Consider the following 23,741-nt stretch of genomic DNA (forward strand, 5'->3'; position numbering starts at 1 on the left):
GCCAAGAAGAGCAGACTTGGGGTTCCTGGGGGGAAAAGGGGAGGGAGTGAGATGGATGGGCATTTTGGGGGCTTGGGGTGATGCAAATTGTTATATTTGGAATGGATGGGCAATGGGATCCTACTGTACAGCACAAGGAACTGCGTGTTATTGGGTCACTTTGTTGTACAACAGAACTTACCGAAACACTGTAAATCAACTATACTTTAACAATAACAACAATAATAATAAATAAGTCTACAAATAACAAATGCTGGAGAGGGTGTGGGGGAAAAGAAAACCTCCTACACTGTTGCTGGGAATGCAAACTGATATAACCACTATGGAGAACAGTATAGAGGTTGAATTTGAATATAGATATATTGAATTTCACATACCTTCTTTAAAAGAAACCTGTCCAGAAATCCTATGTATAAAGCAAATTTAGGAGTTCCCATCATGGCTCAGTGGAAATGAATCTGACTAGTATCCATGAGGACACAGGTTCCATCCCTGGCCTCGCTCAGTGGGTTAAAGATCCGGTGCTGCCATGAGCTGTGGTGTGCCCCAGAGGCAGTGCAGATCTGGTGGTGCTGTGGCTGTGGTATAGGCCAGAAGGTACAACTCCAATTTGACCCCTAGCCTGGGAATCTCCATATGCCATGGGTGCAGCCCTAAAAAGACAAATAAATAAATAAATAGTAAATTTAAAAGATTAGAAAGAGTTCAGACTAACTAAATTAAGGCAAGACTGATGTGTACACCAGAATGTTAGTCCTACGGCAAGGCTAGATGTTTATATACCTTTCAGAGGCTACCTGCCTATAGAAATATTTCTTGGTCTTTCAACAACTGAAGTTATTTGTTTATACATTTATTTTCACTCTACCTCTTCCCAAGAATTTTTAAAGTGGTAATGAAACAGATTTATAATCATTCATTATTTTTCTAAATAATAAAAATGATTATCGCTGCTTACTAAAGGACCCAGTACTATCCCTTCCTTTGACTTATAGCTTATGGGCAGAGACATCACAAAAGGAAATAGTTGATTCTCTTACATTTTGAAGATGATTATCTAATTTATGGAGTTCGGACTTTGGGAAATCTTAAAAATAAACCTGATCCTAAATTCAAATTTGAGTAAGTCTGCCATATATTACAACTCACTCTGTGGCCAAAAAAAAAAAAAAAAAAAAGTAAATAAGAAACTGAAACACCACACTAATAATTCATACACACCCTTAAATCTTCTTCATTAATTTCTTCACTTATTTCCAAGCCAGTATCTTGCGATAATCGTCTGGAATATATATCTATTTCAGTTAAGTTTGCTTGAGGGACCAGTGACATTTTCCGTGTGGACGTCGCTGTCTTTCGGTGAATGCTTTGACCTTGGTTCACTGAGGAGCGGGTCATGAGGTTCAGAACAGACTGCCTCCGTCGTCCCTGAAACGTGGGGCCAGCGTTGATCACGTTGCTCCGAGGTAGAATTGCCTCCCCATGCTCAGAATCAGGAACTAAGGACAGCCTTCTCTCTAAAGGCTCGCCAGAATCTTCTTCAAAGCCATTCATTTGTAAGGGAGTCTTTTGTACAATTGAAAATTTCCTTATAGAGTTGATTGAATTGAGAATGGAATTCTTCCTTTTTTCACCAAACTCTCCAGTCTGTTTAAAGGATTGTTTTTTTGTTTCGTTCCAGGACACAGAGGCATCTCCTTCTAATGAGAAACGCCGTAAAGTCTCAGTTATGATTGAATTTCTTCGTTCTGCAGTAAATTGGTCAAAAGTATCATATCCCATAAGCTTTGAACTGAAGTCGGGCCGCTGACTTTGTAATTCAGAAAATGTCCCATAAAAATAGCTGCTACCTTCATGTAAAATTAGTATTTTGTCAGCTTTCTTTAAATGTTCCATTTTAGAAGTGACCAAAATCCTAGTTTTGTTAGCCATCAATTTACAGACACAGCTTTAAGAATATAAAAATATACAAAGGTTAATTGATAAATACTTTATTATAATAACATATGTATTGAATTTTAACATTTGATTAATGTATTTTTATACAAAGCCTCTGTCATGTGATGTTATTATTATACTTAAAAAATTCTAAAGGTTAATATTCAATAGGAACTAATTTGGTACCTCTTGAATCATTATTGCATGAAATACTATATTATTGAATTACTATAGTGTGCTACATTGTAAAGTTGAGTGTTAACTGACCGAGAATGAAATCAAATATCTGATATTAAATAAACATTTAACTGAACAAACTCTGGGTCGTGGTTGATTCATCTAGAAAATGAGGGAATTGTTAGATGACCTTTAATACTCCTTAGGGTTTATATTTCTGTGTGTCTTTCTAAAATGTCAGAGCTTTCTTGTTCTTTAAATTCTCTATTCATTTCCTTTTATATTTGAAGTTAACCACCAATTTAGTCCTCAAGAGCTTATATTAAGAGTATTTGCTTTCTTAAAAACACAACCACCATAAACCTGAGACTTGAATAATAAATGTGACCCTCCTCCAACAAATTTTCCCTCTGGTCTAGAAGTAAATCCTGACCAGAGCCATCTAAAGGAGATAAATTTATTTTAGGCATTAAAATATTATATATTATGTAGGAAAAGGCATCATTCTAATGCACAAACACAACTAGCAAACTTTATGTTGATAAGAAGTTACTTATAGTTACAGGACCTAAAAATAATATCACAAATGTTAAATTTAACTCAATTCTGAGAAAGCTATGCTTCTAGGAATAATGTGGCCATTTTATACACACATATATCAACATCCCTATTGATTAAAATCAATCATGGATAATTCTCTTAATAAACTATTATATAGTCTAAGAAGTCAGTTTGAAACTTTGAAGCAAGTCGTATAACTGTTCCTCTTAGCACTTTACATGCATTGAGCCCTAACGGGAGCTCCAATGAAACAGACACCCCAGGTTTGTGTGACTGTGGAGGAGGTTCTGAAGGATGTACTGAGGTAGATGAATGGTCTGAGCATCCACCTACATTACAACATTAAAACATTCCGTTTCTTTGGTTTCTTAAGAAGTTTCTTATCTAAGGAGAAGATAGAATAAAATACTAACACAACAAAAATAAATAGAAATTGTAAGTGTAATAATTAGTTAAAATAATGTAAGCTATGTCCTAAGACAATAATGCTGTAAAAACTACACAGATGGTGATGGTTGAATAGCCATGACAGAAATTGGCTCACCAAAAGATAGAGAAAAGAGGATGTGATCTTGAATCTTGACCATGGAGGGAAAATTGGCCTTGAGTTACTCAGCTACATTACATTCTGCCACACTGAGTCATAATGATGGGCATATTTCTCAAGAAATACTATACAGTCCATGGTAGAAGAGTCATTCTCGCTTGTCTTTTAGCATGAGCATTATAAGTTATTTAAGGAACATACCTTTCAAATATTTCTTTCTCTGTTAAAACATCTAGGTATCCAAAAGGAGAGTCTAATAGGTACAAATCAGCATCTTTATATACTGCTCTAAAAAGAAAATGGAAATTGAAAAATTAGATTCCCTCAATATTTCCCATGTCATTCAATGTAGATGATTTTAACTGAAGAACAAAAAAAGATGAATCGCATATGATGTTTATGGCTTTTCACAATATTCCAAGAGATGCTAAAGCGGTTTTGCTAAATATATGTAACACACACTTGCAAAAGTTACAAACCAAATCACACCATATGTACCATTTTAAATATTACCTTAAAAAAGAAGAAGAAAGAAAGCAAACCTTTTAATAATGATATCTATTTGGAGCCAACCACCATGCTACTTGCTAGGAATACAACGATTAAAAAATTCACAGGCCCTGCCTTCAGAGGTCTTGCATTTTGGTGGGAAGGCAAAGAAGAAAATAGAATGTTTCAATCCTGTAAAATGTCAGAGGCAGCAACTAAATTGCAGCACTTACATGACTTTTTTTTTTTAATGTTTTTCAATGTTGGCTGTTACTAATAAATTGGTAGCAGTGTTGTTATGGCTGTATGATTGATATTGCTTTTTGCTCTTTGTATTCTTAGTTTCTGGACCACACTCATAAAACTTCCACACAAGTGAAGGGTGAAAATTTTGCAATAAAAATCCTTACTCATGTTATTTTCTAAGTTAAAACACCAAATTTTATGAGCAGGTAAAATCTTCATTAAGTTGATCTTGGAAAAGTAAAAAGATGAAGATATGGTCCCATATGCATGGACATGAGATTATTTCTTCACAATATTTAAATTATTTTTTATAATTTTTTTTATTTTCCCACTGTACAGCAAGGGGGTCAGGTTATCCTTACATGTATACATTACAATTACATTTTTCCCCCACCCTTTCTTCTGTTGCAACATGAGTATCTAGACATAGTTCTCAATGCTATTCAGCAGGATCTCCTTGTAAATCTATTCTAAGTTGTGTCTGATAAGCCCAAGCTCCCGATCCCTCCCACTCCCTCCCCCTCCCATAAACTTTAATCAAAGAAATCAAAGAAGATGTAAAGAAATGAAAAGATATTCCATGTTCCTGGATTGGGAAAATCAATATTGTAAAAATGGCCATACTACCCAAAGCAATCTACGGATTCAATGCAATCCCTATCAAATTAAATTTTTCATCTGTGGTTGTTAGTTACTCTACCCCAAACTAACTACATAGGATTTGGTGTTTACATATAACTCTGTAGAAAGGAAACCGTGTTTAGTCAGCAAGTAACTAAAAGAAGTAATATTAATAACTAAAAAACAGAAATGACAAAAAGTCAAGGTAAAATCTAAAAGAGCCTTTGCAGTGTAAATTCTTTTTGAAGACAACATTTAAAAACTAGGTAAACACGTAAAAACATGTAAAAACTAGGTAAAGCCCTCAAGAGCTTTCTTTCCCCACACAATTCTTACTTCTCCCTCTTTCATAACTATGACCACAGTTTCCAAGAGATTAGAAATAACATATTTATCATCCAAACCTGTACAACACATGACAGATCAGAATAGGAATAAACAATTATTTTCATTAATACCTCAAACTATGTACACTTTATAATAAAATCAAATTTTAAACTGACAAATACAAATTCAACTCTCTGCTAAATGTCTGAAGTCATATAGCATATCTTACCTAAATCTGAAATGAAATGCTTCAGGCAAGTCTTACTTTGGCTCACAGATGAATCAGCTTTCATTTATTCAGAAGCCATTATCTTGTCTGTGAATTATCCATATCTATTGATTTATTACTTGACATTGTAATCCCAAGATTAAGGTTTAATGTAGAGCCAAGATGACGTGGTTCAAATTGGATCTCTACCATTGCCCAGTGTGGCTTTTGGCAAGTTAAGATCCAGCTGCCCCAGTTATCTCACGATCTCTTCTACGAAGTGGGGCAACCAATCCTTTTTTGAAGGGTTGATATGGGGATTAAGTAAAATTAGACACACACCTTACACACCCCACCTAAACGAGGACTAAGCAATTACAGATGCTCAGGGAGTTAGTTTCCTGTCCCAGCTTTTGAAAGCATAAGAAAGTAAGGGAAAGAGCCAAAATATCAATAAGTCAATGTGATTTCTTGTTAATAACTTTGGCAACATAAGAATTTTGTTCAAATAAAACTGGAGGAATATTTAACACTCTCCATCATCCATAATTTTTTAAACTGAAAGTTACAGTTTAACCACAAGGTTTTTCTTCTTGACACAAATTAACTACATATGCACTTCTCTCTGACAGCTCAAAATGCTTAGACCAAGAGTATCTCTCCTAAGAGACCTCCCTACTACCCCACAATGTGCTTGTCCTATTTATTTTTCTCTAAAGATTGTGGAATTTAAGCTACGTGACATCATTTGCTTTGCATTTTTGTTATGACATGTATTTGATGAATTACATGAAATTTCAAAATTTATGAAAATTTTGAAAATATATGTTTATTTAAGCCAAGAAGCATAAACAGAAGCCTAGAGCAGGTGTGTACATCATGGGGTAGGATGAGCTAGGGTTGTAGAAAGGACTAAAAAAAATTTAATCTCTTTCCTATTCTAGGGAGAATGCCAGGGTTTTCCAATTGTAGTAAATCAAATCATAAGGCACACAAACATACACACACTAACATAAAGGTATGCATTTTTAAAAAGCCATCAGCTTTACATTATTACCTATAGTTCTTAAAAGTTATTCTTTCTCTCTCTCTCTCTTTCTTTTTTTTTTGTTTTTGTTTTTGTTTTTGTTTTTGTTTTTGTCTTTTTAGGGCCAGCCTAGGAAGTTGGAAGTTTCCAGCCTAGGGGTAGAATCAGAGCTGCAGCTGCTGGCCTACACCACAGCTACAGCAATGCCAGATCCAAGCCATGTCTACGACCTACACTGCAGCTCTCAGCAATGCTAGATTCGTAACCCACTGAGGGAGGCCAGGGACTGAACCTGCATCCTCATGGATACCAGTCAGGTTCGTTACCACCGAGCCACAATGGGAACTCCTTAAGTTATTCTTAACCTGCTAGCTATAAGATCCCAGGCATTGTTTCAACTATGGAAAGAGAATATCAAGAAATAGAGAAACAGCTATATATATATTTTTTTTTACATGCATGATATTTACTACAAACGCTTGCTGGACCAATAAAGTGATATTCACCTTGCTAAAGAAATTCTTGCTCGCTGACCTCCACTCAGTGTGATTCCACCTTCTCCCAGAACTATGTTGTCTTTCTCTGCAAACTTGGAGATGTCCTATGACCAAAAATAAAATGTTAGAGAGGAAATGTCAGTATGCCAGATCTGGATTTGAAAGGTACATTTTCCTTCCAATGTAATATCATAGAACAGGCTCTTGCTTTAACCACAGCAGAAATTATGAACACTGCATCTGTTATTTCAAATTCATTTCAATTGGTCAAAACGTTACCGAAATTTTATAAATAAAATTTTCTTTAATTTTTAAAATGTCACTCATAATAAATAAATAAGGATGGGAAATATCAAAAATATTTATGATAAGATAAAGACATGCACATATCATCCATTGTGCTATTAACATGCTAAAGTAGGCTTCCTTTCAGTTTGTTTGCTTAGTTTTTAGGGCTGCACCTGCGGCACATGGAAGTTCCCAGGCTAGGGGTCAAATCAGAGCTGCAGCTGCTGGCCTACACCTCAGCCATACCAATGTGGTAACTCAGCTCCATCTGACACCTACACCACTGCTCAGGGCAATGTTGGATTGATCCTTAACCTGCTGAGTGAGGCCAGGGATCAAACCTGCATCCTCATGGATACTAGTCAGGTTTGTTGCCACTGAAAAATAAGGAGAACTCCCATTCCTTCGAATGATAAGGAGAACTCCCATTCTTTCCGATTTAAGTGCACTCTTTTAAAAGGGAATCTCTGGGAGTTCCCGTCGTGGTGTAGCGGAAATGAATCCGACTAGGAACCATGAGGTTGCAGGTTCAATCCCTGGCCTTGCTCAGTGGGTTAAAGATCCAGAGTTGCTGTGACCTGTGATGTAGGTCACAGATGTCGCTCAGATCCTGTGTTGCTGTAGCTCTGGTGTAGACTGGCGGCAACAGCCCTGATTGGACCTCTAGCCTGGGAACCTCCATATGCCGCAGGTGAGGCCCTCAAAAGACAAAAGACAAAAAATAAATAAATAAATAAAAGGAAATCTCCGGAGACAAGCCTCATAATAAGAGAAACTAAAAGAATACAGTGTACAGCTCCCTGCATAATCTAACTGGGCAGCCATGAGTACAAAGCATCTCTTTCCCACACTTCTCTCACCTACCCACCCAAACAACACAGCCTTCTTCCTCGTTCATCCCCCCAGCTCATTCTTATGTCCTCTCCCCATCCACTCCGCCTCTCCTATCACCTCCCTGCCACATGGGTCCTGTCATCCTTTCTCCAGTTAATGAACCTCTCTGCTTCAACAACCATGCTAGACATTGAAAAAGAACATTGGAATTTATAATAGTCCTCAAATGCAGTCATTATAAGTCTAACTTGGAAGATAAGCCATAATTCTGGAGAAAGCTAATAAACATCCCAAAGAATTGATTAACCTTTTTAAGATAATAAAACAATATACAATTAATTGGCAAATGAATTGTACAGATAATAGAAGTACTGTGCAATAGACAGAAAATGCTAGAAGGCCTTTTGGAATAGATGAGGTTTTGTCTGAGACTTAAAGAATGAGAAGAGTTAGAAAGATAGTACTCTCTCTTTAGTTCAAAAAATTTCTCTGCCTTTTCTTTTCTCATCCCCATACATCTCCTCTTTTTTCGTTGTCACTAGATGCTTCTCTCTCTCCCTCCATTAAAAACATTCGTCCATACATTCTTCCTTTTTCTTTCACAATCAAGAAGGAATCCATCAACTCTCCTTGATCTGACACCAATATTATCTATATTTAAACTATGAAAGTGCCTCTGCAGCATGTGGAAGTTCCCAGGTCAGGGATCAACCCTGGGCCACTGCCGTGACACCGCCAGATCCTTAGCCTGCTGCACCACAAGGGAACTCCAAAATGGTTACTTTTTTGTCCATTAGTTTCTGATACTTACCATATGAATGTCAAATAGAACTTTACACACAAAACTGTAAACTCGCAAAGCTGGTAAGATAGTAAGTGATCATTTATATAAGAACGGGTTGGTAGCTCCTAGAGGCTAAAACCATGCAGCCACTGCCCCCAAGGAATGGTTGCTGCCAATACTCCTGATCGAAGGGGATGAAAATGATCAAAATTGTGATTTTAAAAATGCTGACACATTACAGGAGAGAGAGCAGGACCCAGTGGAGCTGGCTACCCAGGCACTGGAGAAATATAACCTAGAGGGCGCATCTAGCACTGTGATGAGGAGGACCTTGCAAGGTTACGGGACATGTGAAACCAAGTGCTTCATTTATTTCTATGGAATTAAATATTTTTGTTCAGCTCATGGACCAGACCATAGTCCTAGGTAGGATTCCATCCAAATAACAAGGGTGACAGCTAAATTTTACCCCTCAGTCTTAAATCCTCAATCTGGCTAAAGGAATAGCTCAGCCTTTAAGCCTCTACTTAAGTGTTCTACGCAGCAACACACTTTCTGTGCTCAATTTAGAGCAATTAGCAAAATGGCTCGCATGTGTATTTCTCCTCTTCTTCCACCATGTTTTCTTTCCCCCTATCCCATCCCCTTTTAAAACACTAAGTATTTTCCAGGAAAAAAAAAGAATAATTTATCTTATGTGAATAGATTGAGTGCAGGTTTTTGTAAAGGACCATATTTCTAACGCAAGCTTGAAAAGCCAGATTGAAGGAATTATTAAAAATTACTGAAATTATTATTTTTTGAAAAATTATTGAAATTTTTTTCAAATTTGAATGCAATATAGTATTGATAAAGGAGTTAGAACCTCAAAGGTTTTCAAAATTTAGATTATCAGGGAGTTGCCATTGTGGCTCAGCAGAAACGAATCTGACTAGTACCCATGAAGATGTAGGTTCAATCCCTGGCCTCTCAGTGTGTTAAGGACCCAACATTGCCATGAGCTGTGGTGTAGGCTTGGACCCAACATTGCCGTGAGCCGTGGTGGGGCTCAGATCCTACGTTGCTGTGGCTGTGGTGCAGGCCGCCGGCAGCTGCAGCTCCGATTAGACCCCCAGCCTGGGAACAGCCTTATGCTATGCCTGCCGCCCTAAGAAGCAAAAGAAAAAAATACATAAATATCAGTAGTTATTGTGATGTTCTGATTATAACACACTTACACTCAGGGGATTACAGATTTAGAGGGTGCAGAATCCTAGTCTAGTGTAAGAATTTAACAAAGATTTGTGGAATGAAGGAAGAAAAGATACTGGCAAGATACTGGCAACATAAAGAGATAAAAGTGAAGGGAAAGATAGGAAGCAATAGAAGACAAGGAACTATTGTAGACACTTCAGCAAATATCCCTAGTGAATAGAAATGTCCAAAGAATACAAATGCAATATATTACATTTGACTATATCGAATATTATAAAACAGAATGAGTAAGAGGCTGTTTCAGCCAAATTTCTCCCAGAAGCCTACAGAAAGCTTCTATGAAGCTTTGTCATAGAAGCTTACAGAGAGCAATCAGAAGATCCTCAAATGAGCTCAGACTTAACATGTTCAGCTTGAATGGAATACTATCAAATTCTTCCAAAAAAGACCAGAAACAGCACTTTTTTTGAGTATCACTCTTCAAATTCTGACCTGGAACTGGTCCAGAGAAAGGAGGAAAATGCATTAAGAAAATGAGGGATTTGGAGTTCCCTGGTGGCCTAGCAGGTTAAGGATCCAGCATTGTCACCGCTGTGACTCAGGTTTGATTCCTGACCTGGGAACTACTGCATGCTGTGGGTGTGGGGGGAAAAAAAGAAAAAGAAAAAAGAAGAAAAAGAAAATGAGTGATTCAAGGAAAGAATTGCTTAGATAGGTTCTTGGTACTAAGTTAATCTGTCTATTTAAACCATAACCACAAGCTACTGTTTCCTTTTTATTTTTAGAACAGTAGTCCTTTTGAGCTCCTGTGATAATGCATTCTGTCCCAGTGCCCAGTCTGTTCAGCACTCTTAGTCAGTAAGCACTGCTGGCACCCTGGGGTCCCCAGGTCTGCCTGGGAAGATGCCTGGTGACTGATAGGTCATCTTCTTTGGGCCGGCTTAGAGGAAATGGGACCTCTCAGTGTGAAACTGTCCCTCATGCTGTGGAGAATTTCCAGGCTGGGGGCACTCTGGGAAAATGCCATGAGGAACTGCATCTCAGTGTCCTTGCTCCTGAGTCACCGGAGAGCTGAAATCTTAATTATGTTTGCAGTGCCCATTTAGAGAGTTACTGGGTGTCATGTAAACTATGCTAGTGGTGATTGTTCAATAAGTAACAAAGCTGGAATACTGAACTGGATGGCCCAGGGCCCAGGATTTGAACCCTGGTCTGCAGGTTTATTGTGAAATCTCAGTTACTTAACAGCTTTGTAACTTAAATTCTCCTAATCACAACCTGGGTAGAATTATAGCCCATCTTTCATAAAGGTGCTAAGTATGACACTTAAGGATGTGGCATATACAAAGCAATTCAATAAATATAAATCAATGAAACAAAATGTGGCAATCCAAGTGGAATATTTTTAATGCTAAAATAAAACTTAAAACAAGATAGAAAATGTGAACGGCAACATTGGCCAGAGAGCACAATGACCTATCTTCTAGCTCTGTTTCCACTAACTCCATAAGTAGCTTTGGGCAAGTGTCTTCCGGCCTTCAGTTCTCCATCTGTAAAATGGGGATCATGGTACCTTCCTTTAAGAGTTGAAAAATTTTGAAATAACTTAATGTAAAGAGCTTGGTCCATAATGCACATTCAAGCAGTAGTGATTTGCACTTTTATAATGAGACATATTAAACAGTAATCTATACATATCATTGATTTCCACTTGGCCTTGAGTAGAACACTTGTCTGATATGACAGTATGCACCACTCTCCTACTAAAGGAAAAGCTGATTCTTATTAAGGCCTGAAAATGTAACCTTTATTAGCATATGATTATAAGAAACGCACAAGGGGTAATATATGGGAAAAGAAGTGGACTTAGAATTGGAAGCCCTGTGTTCAAGTCCCAAGTTGGCCTGTATTTACCAGATGTACTTCTGCTGAGGTTGCTATCCACGTGGTTATGTGTTTTGAAACTAAAAGTCAAAGTTCTTGAAAGTGACACTATATTCCCAGACAAGATCTAGATACTTTCCAAATGCTACCACTTGGAGATGGTTGTTTAACTTTAACATTTTAGCCATGCTAAATTTTGCTATGATATTTTTATTCATCTTACTATTTTCTTATTATAAAAGAATCGAGGAGGGGGAGAGAATTCCAGTTCCTTACCCTTTTTTTTCTGAGAAACTTTTTCTTGCTTTTAGGATGGTTATGCCATATTTGCTTTGAAATTTCCTCTAGAATATGTTTCAGCAGTACAAACAAATAAGAAGACTATTTTTAAGCACCTACGCTCTCTGATAATTGACTAAGATACCACTGAATGAAGAACACCTAGTTAGACAAATAAATATTTTAGCAACCAACACCACAGTAACCTTCTTGTGAGTCTACATTAGAATTCTATAATCAGAAAGTAGATCAGTGCAAGTGGCTTTTAGGAAATTCTGTGCTTGAATTCATCTGTGCACATTTATTTGCAGTCTGCTAGACTGGAGTGGGAGTACAAGATTTTGTATTTCAAGATAGCTCTATCAGATGCTATGTGATCTTCCCTGACATTTGGTACCAAAAAAAAAAAAAAAGTCTAGTGATAAAACCTGTATGTAAATCATTACGCTTTTGTGATTTTATTTCTATAAGATATAGTCTCATGAAAAGGATAGTTTGGTCATAGGTACATGTCTTTCATTTTAAAAGATACTGCTGCCAGAATCCTTTACAAACAACTTTTAAAAGATACATTTCTGGAGTTCCCATCATGGCTCAATGGTTAATGAATCGGACTAAGAACCATGAGGTTGCGGGTTCGATCCCTGGCCTCACTCAGTGGGTTAAGGATCCGGCGTTGCCGTGAGCTGTGGTGTAGGTTGCAGACACGGCTGGGATCCTGCGTTGCTGTGGCTATGGTGTAGGCTGACAATAACAGCTCCAGTTAAATCCCTAGCCTGGGAACCTCCATACGCCATGGGTGTGGTCCTATAAAAAGACAAAAAAAAAAAAAAAAAAAAAAAGTTACATTTCCATTAGCAAGATTTCAGAGTAACGTTTTCCTCACATAATCATCAATGATAGGTATTATTACACTTTAATTTTTACTAACCTGTCATTTGAATTTTCATTTTCCTTAATAATAATAGAAAAATTTTAAATATTCATTGGTAATGTGGGTTTTCTCTTCTGTTGAAATATCTATTTTAATCAGAATTTTGTTTTTCTCTTATTAAATCATTTTTCTTTAGAAGATATGGATATGAACAACTTTTTCTGCTACATATTTTTGAAACATTTTTTCTGTTTCTGTTTTCACTATGTATGAACCAGTCTGTTATACGCAAAATTTTAATTTTTCAGAAGTCAGTATATCTACGTAGAATTCCTATTTGGGTAAAAAAAATACTCCTATACATTCATGTTATACAGGTAGTATCCTATTTATTACTCTTTTCGAGAGTTCTCTTTTGGTGCAGAGGGTTAAGGATCCAGCCTTGTCACTGCAACGGCTCAGGTTGCTACTGTGACTTGGGTTTACTTTCTGGCCTGGAAACTTCCATATGCTGCAGGCACAGCCAAATAAAATGATTATTACTCTTTTTAAATTAGGAAATTTATTCAAGACATGATTTATGTTTATACATGATGTAAGATAAGAATCTAGTCTTTTAGTTGGCTAGTAGACTTGATTTATTAAATAAATTATTTTTGCACTAAATTTATGTATCATGTCATATTCTTATATTTTCAAAGATATATTTCTGGGTTCCTTTGATCCATTTTCTATTCCCATGCTAATATTCTGCTGGTTTTTTTGGTGTTGGGGGTTTTTAATAGCTTTAAGTATGATTTAATATCTGACAAGGCACAAATTTTCTCCAAAAAGTCTTGCCCCTTTTTCCTCAGTATTCTATATAGTAATAATATTAATAATACTAATAATAGCTAGTGTATATCGAGTGCTTACTATGTATCAGTTACTATTTTTAGCATTTTATGAGTATTAACTTTTTTAATACTCATCACAACTCTATCCCCATTATAAATATGAGAAAATTGAAATTAGAAAGGGCAAATAACATTCCAAAGATAACATCCCAAAAATAACATTCTAATAAATGAGAGGCAGGATTCAAACCATGGCATTTTATCTAGAAAGTGCATACTCTTAACTACTTTTTACATTTCGTCCCATATGAAATTTAAGTTCAGTTTAACAGAATTCCAAAAAATATCATTCAGATGTATTGTAATTGTATTAACTATATACACAAATCTGGTTGCAATTCACAGCTTAGGATGATTAAGTCTCATTAAAAATCATTATCTTGTTATTAATTCAATTCTTGTCTTAAATCTTTCAATAAGACTTAAGATTTTCTTCATATATGTCCTGTAAATTTGCTGTTAGACTTATCCTTAAGTATTTTATGGTTTTCTACTATTGTGAATTGAATAGTTTTTTATTTCCATTTCTATGTGGTTGTTGCTAGCACATAGAAAAGCTAATTGCTTTTATATGGTTATTCAGCCATCTTATATTTCCTTATTAATTCTGGTAGAGTTTAGCTCTCTGTTGGTTTGTTTGGTTTTGTTTTGTGGGTTTTTTTTTTTTTTTTTTTTTTTTTGCTGGAATTTCTTGGGGTTTTTTAGATGAACGATTTTTTCATGAACATGTAATATTGTTCTTATTTTAAGACAAATGGTATTAACTTTTCACCATTTAAAATAATGCTTACTTTGGGATGTTTGGTTTAAAAAGTTATGAAGCTTTTTTATGAGGTTTTCTTCTACTATTTTTATTGCGAATTTTTATTAGAAATGACTGCCAAACTTTGTGTAAGACCCTTTAATCTACTGATCCTGTTACATGGTTTTCTTCCTTGTCGATATAATGAATTACATTGTATTTACAGATTGTTTATAGTGAAGTACTCTTGTATTACTATTCATAAATCTTGCTTTCTCATATTTTATTTTATTTTTTAATTTTTTTTTTTTTTTTGTCTTTTTGCCATTTCTAGGGCTACTCCCACGGCATATGGAGGTTCCCAGGCTAGGGGTCTAATTGGAGCTGTAGGCACTGGCCTACACCAGAGCCATAGCAACGCAGGATCCCAGCCATGTCTGCAACCTACACCACAGCTCACAGCAACGCCAGATCCTTAACCCACTGAGCAAGGCCAGGGATCGAACCCACAACTTCATGGTTCCTAGTTGGATTCGTTAACCACTGAGCCATGATGGGAACTCCATATTTTATTTTGTATATGTGCTGATTTCTATTAATTAATATTGTATTTGATAACATTTAACTTAAATATCAATAGTCTTAAGTATGATTAATTACAGTTTTTTAATATAATTTTTCAGATTCTGGTACAATGACTATCCTGGTTTTAGAAAATGAGTTGAAGCATTTTTAATCTTTTTCTATGATTTGGTATAGTTTAAATAATATAGGGAATGATGTTATTAAATGTAAAATATAATCCAGCTATGAAATTATCTAGCGATAGTGCCTTTTATTTTCTTTTATCTTTTTAGGCCTGTACCCCGTGGCATATGGAGATTCCCAGGAGTCCAATCAGAGCTGTAGCCACCGGCCACCAGCAACGTGGGATCTGAGCTGCAACGGCAACCTTCACCACAGCTCAGGACAATGCAGGATCCTTAACCTACTGAGCAAGGCCAGGGATTGAACCACATCCTCATGGATCCTAGTCAGCTTTGTTAACTGTTGAGCCACGACGGGACCCCCATAGTGCCTTTCTAAGTAACAGACACTGAACCACCTTTACAATGGTAATCTGTCTGTTCAAGTTTTTTGCTTTGGGGGGATTTTGGCGGCACCCACAGCATGTGGAAGTTCCTGGGTCAGGGATCAAACTCACACTGCAGTTGAGGCCTATGCCACAGCTGCAGCAATGCTGGATCCTTAACCCACTGCACCACAAGGGAACTTCCTATTTAAGTTTTTTTAATGCTTCTTCCTTTAATTTTGATCATTTGTATTTTGTTAGTAATCACTAAGTCCCTCTAGGTTTTTAATTTGTTTCAATAGAATTTCAGTAATTTTTAATAATGATTTTAAGCTTGTCCACATTTTTGATTAAGCTTCTTCGTCATTCCTAAAATTTCAAGTCTTTTCCTTACTATATATCACGGTAGATTTAATTATTTTATTAGTCTTTACAAAGAACTGGCTTTGAGGACTTATTATGTCTTTCGCTTACCTGTTGGTTTCCTACTTAATCAAATTTTTATCATTACCTACTCCCTCTTTCAATTTTTTATTAGTTGGTTTCTCTTTTTTGTTCTTAAGAAAAATATGAATTTGTGTATTTCTAAGCTTGCTTCTTAACAATAAAGATACATAAAGCTCTAAATTTCCAACTGAGTACACCCATGTTTTATAAATTTTTATAGAAAGTGTTCACTCTTTCAGTGTATTCTAGATTTAAAATAATTTATAATCAATAAGGTGATGTTACCTCTCAAAGTATGTGTTTTCAACTTAACTAGCTTAATCATAGCTAAATAAATGTATCTTTTACCAAGCAAAGGCAACATGTTTAGTCAGACATCCTCATTAGAAATTCTGTGAACTATGAGTTAAGAAGAAGCTAAGCAACTATTTTAAAAAGCAAAAAGTTTGAGTGGAATAAGAATGATATTAGAAGGACTTATATGTATTTCCTAAAAATTTTATGGAATTTTATTGATCTTCATTAGCCAAACTTAAAAAGTTGAGGGTTGGGCTAAATTTAGCTTAAATGGAGATTTCTTCAAAATTACTTGAAAAAAATCTAAACTGGTAGGACTTTGAAGGTTTTTTTCCTTTCTTTCTTTCTTTCTTTTTTTTTTTTTTTAGGAAATTGAAGATATTTTAAATGTTAGATAAATTGAAGATATTTTAAATGTTAGATATAACTTTATCCTCTAGAAATACTTTCCTCATTACTTTAATGGTGTATATTTTCTTTTTTAAGTATAATAAATCTAACCAGAGTTTATCACAACTGCTACCCAAAATATTCATGATTTGGGTACAGACACACATACATTTAAATATACACACATATATATACATGTGTGTATATATGTGTGTGTGTGCATTTGTACTCATATGTACACATGTGCATGGCCATATGTATATATGCCTGATTATGTATGGTTTGTATACATATACGCATGTGTTTATTTGGCTTGTTATCTGTCATCCACTACTACAGTGCTAAGAAAGAGAATTCTGCATAAATAAAAGAGGATGATTATTTTCTTTATGAACTACACTACTATTTCAAAAATAAAATATATGTGGAAGGTATGGAGGGAGTTCTTAAGAATCAAGTTGTCTCACTTTCCAAAGACTTATCCTCTTTGATCCTGTTAATATAATGTAATGATAGCTGATTCATTGAGAATGCTCATCATATCCCATGACCCTTAAACATAGGAAAGTTAAATATTTTCTCAGTTGACACAGGATAGCTTAGCCTAAGAATAGAATTAAAGACAGTAGATTCTGTGATCCACATTACTTTTAAAAGTTCAAGTTTGTTTAATCAAATTGATCATGTCAGTTAAAATGTAATATTAAAATAAAACATCATAAATCAAACAAAAACTGGATCCTTACGTACTCCAGAATAAAATCCAAACTTTAAAAGATGGCGTATAAAACTTTTCCCAGTTCATTGGTTCAGCCCCACCTCCTAGCACTCTTCCAAATACATCTTAACCCCTAGACACTGAAGTTTCATTGTTCTTCAAATTTACCATATCTTTCACCATTTGCACTTGCTGTTCCCTCAATCTAGAATGGTTTCCCTCTGTTTCCTCATTTGGCAAACTTCTCTAGGATCAATAAAAATTTAATATCCTCCAAAAGTCCTCCATGACCTCTCTGACATGACTTTTCTGTTCCTATGTGTTATAAGAATTTTTATTCTATTTCTTATTGTCTGTTTACATATCTTTACCCTCAATGACTGTGAGCTTCTCAAGGGCAAGGGCGAGACCATAATTTACTCTATGCTCTGGGAGCCAGGACAGGTTTGAATTGTCATAAGCATATGTTCCAAACAGTGAGTAAAGAATTTTAGGCAACATAAAGATGGTTAAGATTAATCCCCTGCCTTTAAGAGTTTACAATCTGTAAGAGGTATCAAAGAGGATACTTAATGAAAGAGCTGGATTTTGAGCTGAGATGTGGCTTAGTACCTGGGAGAAATTTTGCATCTTCCTCACCCAACCTTACCAAGTCTGCCCCCCCACTTATCTCTCTGGCCTGCCTGAGATAACAGGACACCTCACCAGAGAACACTTGTTAACCCTACAAATGTTAAATAGTAAAGCTGATGTCACTTTAAGAGTATATTCTGATGTGAGAATAAACAAATAGATGAATGGGGTAGGAAAAACATCCCACAAACAAACGCACACACAGATTGGAACCTATCATGAAAATATTGGAATGACAATTTATAGAGAAAGGAGAAACTGCCCCCAAAAGTCACCATTTGGAAAATAAAATTAGATGCCTAGCTCATACTAAATACAAAAATCAATTCCCATGGTTTGTAGATCTAAATGTAAAAAAAGAAACTTTAAAAATTATTGAGAATATACAAGAATATATTTACAATTTGTATTAGATAGGAGATCTTTTTTGTCTTTTGCCTTTTTATATACAACTAATATATAAATTAAAATATAACCCACAGCATATGGAGGTCCCCAGGCTAGGGTTGAATCGGAGCTGTAGCCTCCAGCCTACGCCAGAGCCACAGCAACGCCAGATCCAAGCTGCATCTGTGACCTACACCACAGCTCACGGCAACGCCAGATCCTTAACCCACTGAGCAAGGCCAGGGATCGAACCCACAACCTCATGGCTCCTAGTCGGATTTGTTTCAGCTGCGCCATGATAGGCACTCCAGAAAGGACATCTTAAGGAAAAAACACAGAAGAAACCATAAAAGAAAATATAATCTATTACATGAAAATCAAAAGACTCTAGAAAAAAAGATTCTAGCACAAAATACACCTTGTAGAAGTTCCCCTGTGTCTCAGCAGTTTAAGGATCTGGCATTGTCACTGCAGAGACTCAGGTTTGATCCCTGGCCCAGGAACAACCTTCACATGCTATGGGTTTATATGTATACACACACACACACGTATACACATGTGCATACACATACACACACACACACACACACACACACACACATTGCATTGCATTACCTCCCACCCCTAAAGGATAGTAAAGCAATGTATATAACTATTAAAATATCACTATTTTAATCCAGTCCCCTCTAAGTTGCAGATATCAAGACAGTATTAAACATGAAATTGTTTTATTAAGGAAAATACTTGCATTAAAGGAAATAAAGGAGGCAAGGAAGACTGGGAGAGCTGTCAGATTTCGATGTGGTTCCAACCCCTGAGTGAAGGAGAGAAGGACACAAAGTTGGATGGAAAGACACGAGGCCACTGTGCAATCTAGGCAAGGTTTGACAGAGCCACCTGGGAGTCTCTGAGCCAAAATCAGTTAATAAATAAAACCCATGTCCTTCAGACACAAATCTGCTTTTGTATCCCTGCCAAACTCAGCCATTTATAGGAAGAAACCTGTGGAAGGAGTAGTCTCAAGACAAACGGAAAGTAAGATTTCATGGCATAGCAATGGGCTCTCCTTCAATGACATTCCCTACAGAGGTGGTCTGGAAGGCACAGCTCACAGCCACAATACCTTAGCAAAAAAAAAAAAAAAAAAAAAAAAAAAAATGGCAAATGATATGTAGTCAAGTAGCTAACAAACATAATCTCACAAGCAATCAGGGAACTGCAAAGAAGAACAGTAAAGAGATATGACTTTTTACAACTTAGAATGGCAAAAAATTAAAGTCTCTGTAAACAAGAATTTACAAAGATTGAGGAAATGGGAACTCTCATAAATGGCTGGTGTAGTGTAAACTGGTGCAGTATCTAGTGATGTTGGAAATGAGCATACATATCCTAGGACACCATAATTCATCTGTTAGATATTTACACCAGAAACACTCTTACATATGTACAAAGAAGTATTCGATGATTTTCACTGCAGTACTGAGTAAAACCTCAGAACAATCTAAATGTTCATCAATAGCAGAGTGAGTAAATACAATGTGACACATCAGTACCATACAGAGGATAAAAAGAATGAAATAAATTTCCAGAGCTAAGGAACATAGCTAGACCTCAAAAAGGTAATAGGAGCAAAGGAAGCAAATTGAAGAATGATGTGTACAAATTATACCATTTATATAAATTTTAAAGCCACACAAAACCATTAAATATTATTTATAGATAAATATATACCGTGTAAATTCATTTAAATGGTGGAAAAGTATATATCACATTCATAAGAGTGATTGCCTAAAACCTAGGGCTTATGGAAGAATGGTGAAATAGTTTACTTAAAATCTGCCTAGGGCTCTAACAATGTAGTAGAGAAAACAGATTTGTCACACAAATGCTTCCTATCTAAAAAAGATGATAGTGGTAGAGGTTACTTTGAAAAAGTATGAAAATAAAAGATTCCTGCATCTGAAAAAAGATGTGATGTCCTGAGCCAATATATCTGGCCTCCTTCCCCAGACTGAAAACATTTATGAAGAGAAATGTGTCAATATGGATAATTTAACAAATATCTCAAAGATCATAATGAATAAATAGCTACTGAGATTGAAGTGAAACAAAATAGTGAGGGTAGACTGAAGGGAAATGTGAATAAGCCCATTATTTTAAGATCAAAAACATTAATAACGCCAATTTCCTGCTGCTAATATGGGCACTTGTTCTGATTAGTTTATGGTTCGTTTGTAGATTTCTTTATTAGTATTTCGCTTCTATTTGATTTAACATAAAGCACTTTGTTTTGTATACACTGTTAAACATTTATCTTTGCTGATTACTAAGGGCACTCAAACCTGGTGCTATATTTATTTTAAGGGTGTTGGTTTTCAGCCTTGGTGTTATCATGAGTTTAAAAAGCAACATAAGAGCACACGCTGCTCAGAGAAGCTTTGTGCCCAGAGGCAAATTCAATTCCTCTTTATGTGCCCTGAAACCTCTTGTGAGTTCCTGTGGAGTTACCCATAAAAATTTAGGGAGGAAATCATTTATTGGAATTAAGATCCTGGGCATGAGTTGATTTCTTATATAAAAATTAACTACTGAGTTCTTTTAAACAAAAACCTAAACCTTAAGATAAATCAAATATAATCTTTTTAAAAATGTGACCACCTTAATTTTCTTGTTGAAAGAGACCCTGAAAAACCTTTCATTGCAACCACCATACACTGTCATTTCAGTTTTTTGTTTTTGTTTTTTTTTTTTTTTTTTACCATTTGTGTTTTCAATGATTTTCTCAGCACAGTTTACCTAAGGATAGAATCAAGTATTTGGATCACTGGTTCTCAAAGTATGATCCCTGACCAATTATTTCAGAACCACCTGGGAAGCTTTTTTGAAAAACGCTACACCTATTCTTACTTAGAAGAATTAGGGCAGAATATAGGAATCTGCACTTTAACCTGTGATTCTTATGCCTACTGCAGTAGATTTTTGGCTAACTTCCTTTACAATATGCTAGTTGGAAAGGCAAATGTCAGCTTCAAAGGATTCTGTGCACACAATACTTTAAGTCTGTATGAGATTGTAAAACACTCAAAAAGCACACTTAGATAAAGAGTACCAGAGAGGGTCAAGGTATTAATACAATAAATATGCAATAAAGATTAACTTATTTTATTATTTAGAAATGTAGAACATACCCAGTGTGACGTACACACTTCTCACACAAACATGTGCCATTTTACTTGTATAAATGCACCTAAATTTCATCACCCTGATATTATTCAGTTGATCCAGACAAACCACAATGTATTAAAGAGGAACAGCTACTACGAAACTCATTAACTTTGACTCGAACATACAGCACAGGAATGGTACAGGGTGTTATTATAGTGAGAAAGAACTTTAAAGAAAGGGTAGAGTGTTACATTTAATGATCCTACGTAATTAGGCAATATTTGCTGAGTACATTTGAGCTTCCTGTGACTTTGAAGATAGGAAAATATCATAACCTTGTTTTATGGCTGTCTTATCACTCTTCAGAACAACCTTGACAGTACAGCTGTTCGTGGTAAGGGAGGACAGTGAGAAGCTTTGGGTAGAGGGAACACAAACTTTAGAAGTAATGTCATTCATGAGCTTGGTGGCCATCTATATATCTTCTTTGGAGAAATGTACAGATGGCCACCAAGCACATGAATGACATTAAACATCACTGATTATTGGACAAATGCAAATAAAAACCACCATGAGGTACCATCTCACACCAGTCAGAATGGCCATCACTAATAAGTCCACAAGTAACAAACGCTGGAGGGGGTGTGGAGAAAAGGGAACCCTCCTGCACTGTTGGTGGGAATGTAAATTGGTACAACCTCTTTGGAGAACAGTATGGAGATACCTTAGAAATCTATACATAGAACTACCATATGACCCAGCGATCCCACTCTTGGGCATATATCCAGACAAACTTATCCTTGAAAAAGACACATGCACCTGCATGTTCACTACAGCACTATTCTCAATAGCCAAGACATGGAAACAACCTAAATGTCCATCGACATATGAATGGCTTAAGATGTGGTGTGTGTGTGTGTGTGTGTGTGTGTGTGTGTAATGGAATACTACTCAGCCATAAAAAAGAATAAAATAATGCCATTTGCGGCAACATGGATGGAACTAGACACTCTCATACTAAGTGAAGTAAGTCAGAAAGAGAAAGACAAATACCATAATGATATCACTTATATCTGGAATCTAACATATGGCACAATGAACCTTTCCACAGAAAAGAAACTCATGGATTTGGAGAACAGACTTGTAGTTGCCAAGGGGGAAGAGGAGGGAGTGAGATCAACTGGGAATCTGGGGTTAACAGATGCAAACTATTGCCTTTTGAAAGGATAAGCAAAGAGATCCTGCTGTATAGCACTGGGAACTATATCTAGTCACTTATGATGGGGCATGACAATGTGAGAAAAAGAATATATATGTGTATGTGTGAATGAGTCACCTTGCTGTACAGTAGAAAATTGATAGAACACTTTAAATCAGCTATAATGGAAAAAAAAAGAAAAGAAATAATGTCATTCAGAAAAACACATCTTTAACAGTGAATCATTAGACAATTCATGCCATTGTTATTAATGTTTAATAATTACTAAGCACCTGTATTAGGCTTTAGGCACAAGGAAACTAGGCAAGAAGGAAGAAGGAAAAAAAGACATGGTGGGGGAAAAGGGGGAAGAGGAAGGGAGAAGAGAGGAAGAAGAGAATGTGGGAAAGCCTAGAGCACACTCTAAAGAGAGAGAGAATGAATTAACTATTTTTGCACATAGCTGCTGTAAATGTGAATTCAGCTCTGTATGATATGTATCCACAGAGGGAGGTTAACTTCTACAATAGGATACATTCACGAATTAATTCATAAATTTAAAACTGAAGTTCTGTTCATTAGGAAAGATAGTTTGTTGACCTAAGTCAAACTTGATTGCAAATAGCTGGAAATAGAAATACTGGCTACAGATTAATCCTTGCTGGAAAGCATAAGTGAGAACTTTTTAACTGACTTGAAAAATAAAATGTCTTCTTTCACTGGGCTTTGGTACTGATCAATTCATAGCACAAAACTCAAATTCCAATGTATTTGTTACTGGACCCAACAAAAGTACAAAAGGCACTATTACAGTCTTTTGTTGCCAATATTAAATAATAGTTCAATACATATAAACATACATATATGGTTTTATGCATGAACTTTTGAGTATATATATACATATATATAAGGCTGTTAATATCTCTATGTCTTTTTAGTTTATTTCTGTATGTCTGTAGATCTATATTTGCGTTTGAAAATTTAAAGCATTTTTAAAGGAAGAGCTATAAAATGCAGTGCT

At 35.8% G+C, this 23,741-nt stretch overlaps 1 protein-coding gene across 6 annotated transcripts in view; it reads right to left on the bottom strand.

Annotated features, from left to right (window-relative positions):
• The window catches only part of CFTR (CF transmembrane conductance regulator), a 190,818-nt gene that overhangs the window by 77,204 nt on the left and 89,873 nt on the right, over nt 1–23,741 (bottom strand). For all 6 annotated transcript variants that reach the window (XR_014833210.1, XR_014833209.1, XM_021078522.2 and 3 more), the window contains 3 exon segments: nt 6,648–6,742; nt 3,425–3,511; nt 1,222–1,948 (listed from right to left, as the gene is read on the bottom strand). Coding sequence is in view for 4 of the 6 variants with exons in the window: in XM_021078522.2 (XP_020934181.1) it covers nt 1,222–1,948; nt 3,425–3,511; nt 6,648–6,742 (909 nt within the window). In the remaining 2 variants the exon portion in view is untranslated.

The sequence above is a fragment of the Sus scrofa genome, chromosome 18 (genome assembly GCF_054392235.1).
Source record: "Sus scrofa isolate SSC_HxYL_T2T_F1_AM1 chromosome 18, Sscrofa_HxYL_maternal_Yorkshire_Landrace_v2.0, whole genome shotgun sequence".
In the NCBI taxonomy this organism is placed as follows: domain Eukaryota; kingdom Metazoa; phylum Chordata; class Mammalia; order Artiodactyla; family Suidae; genus Sus; species Sus scrofa.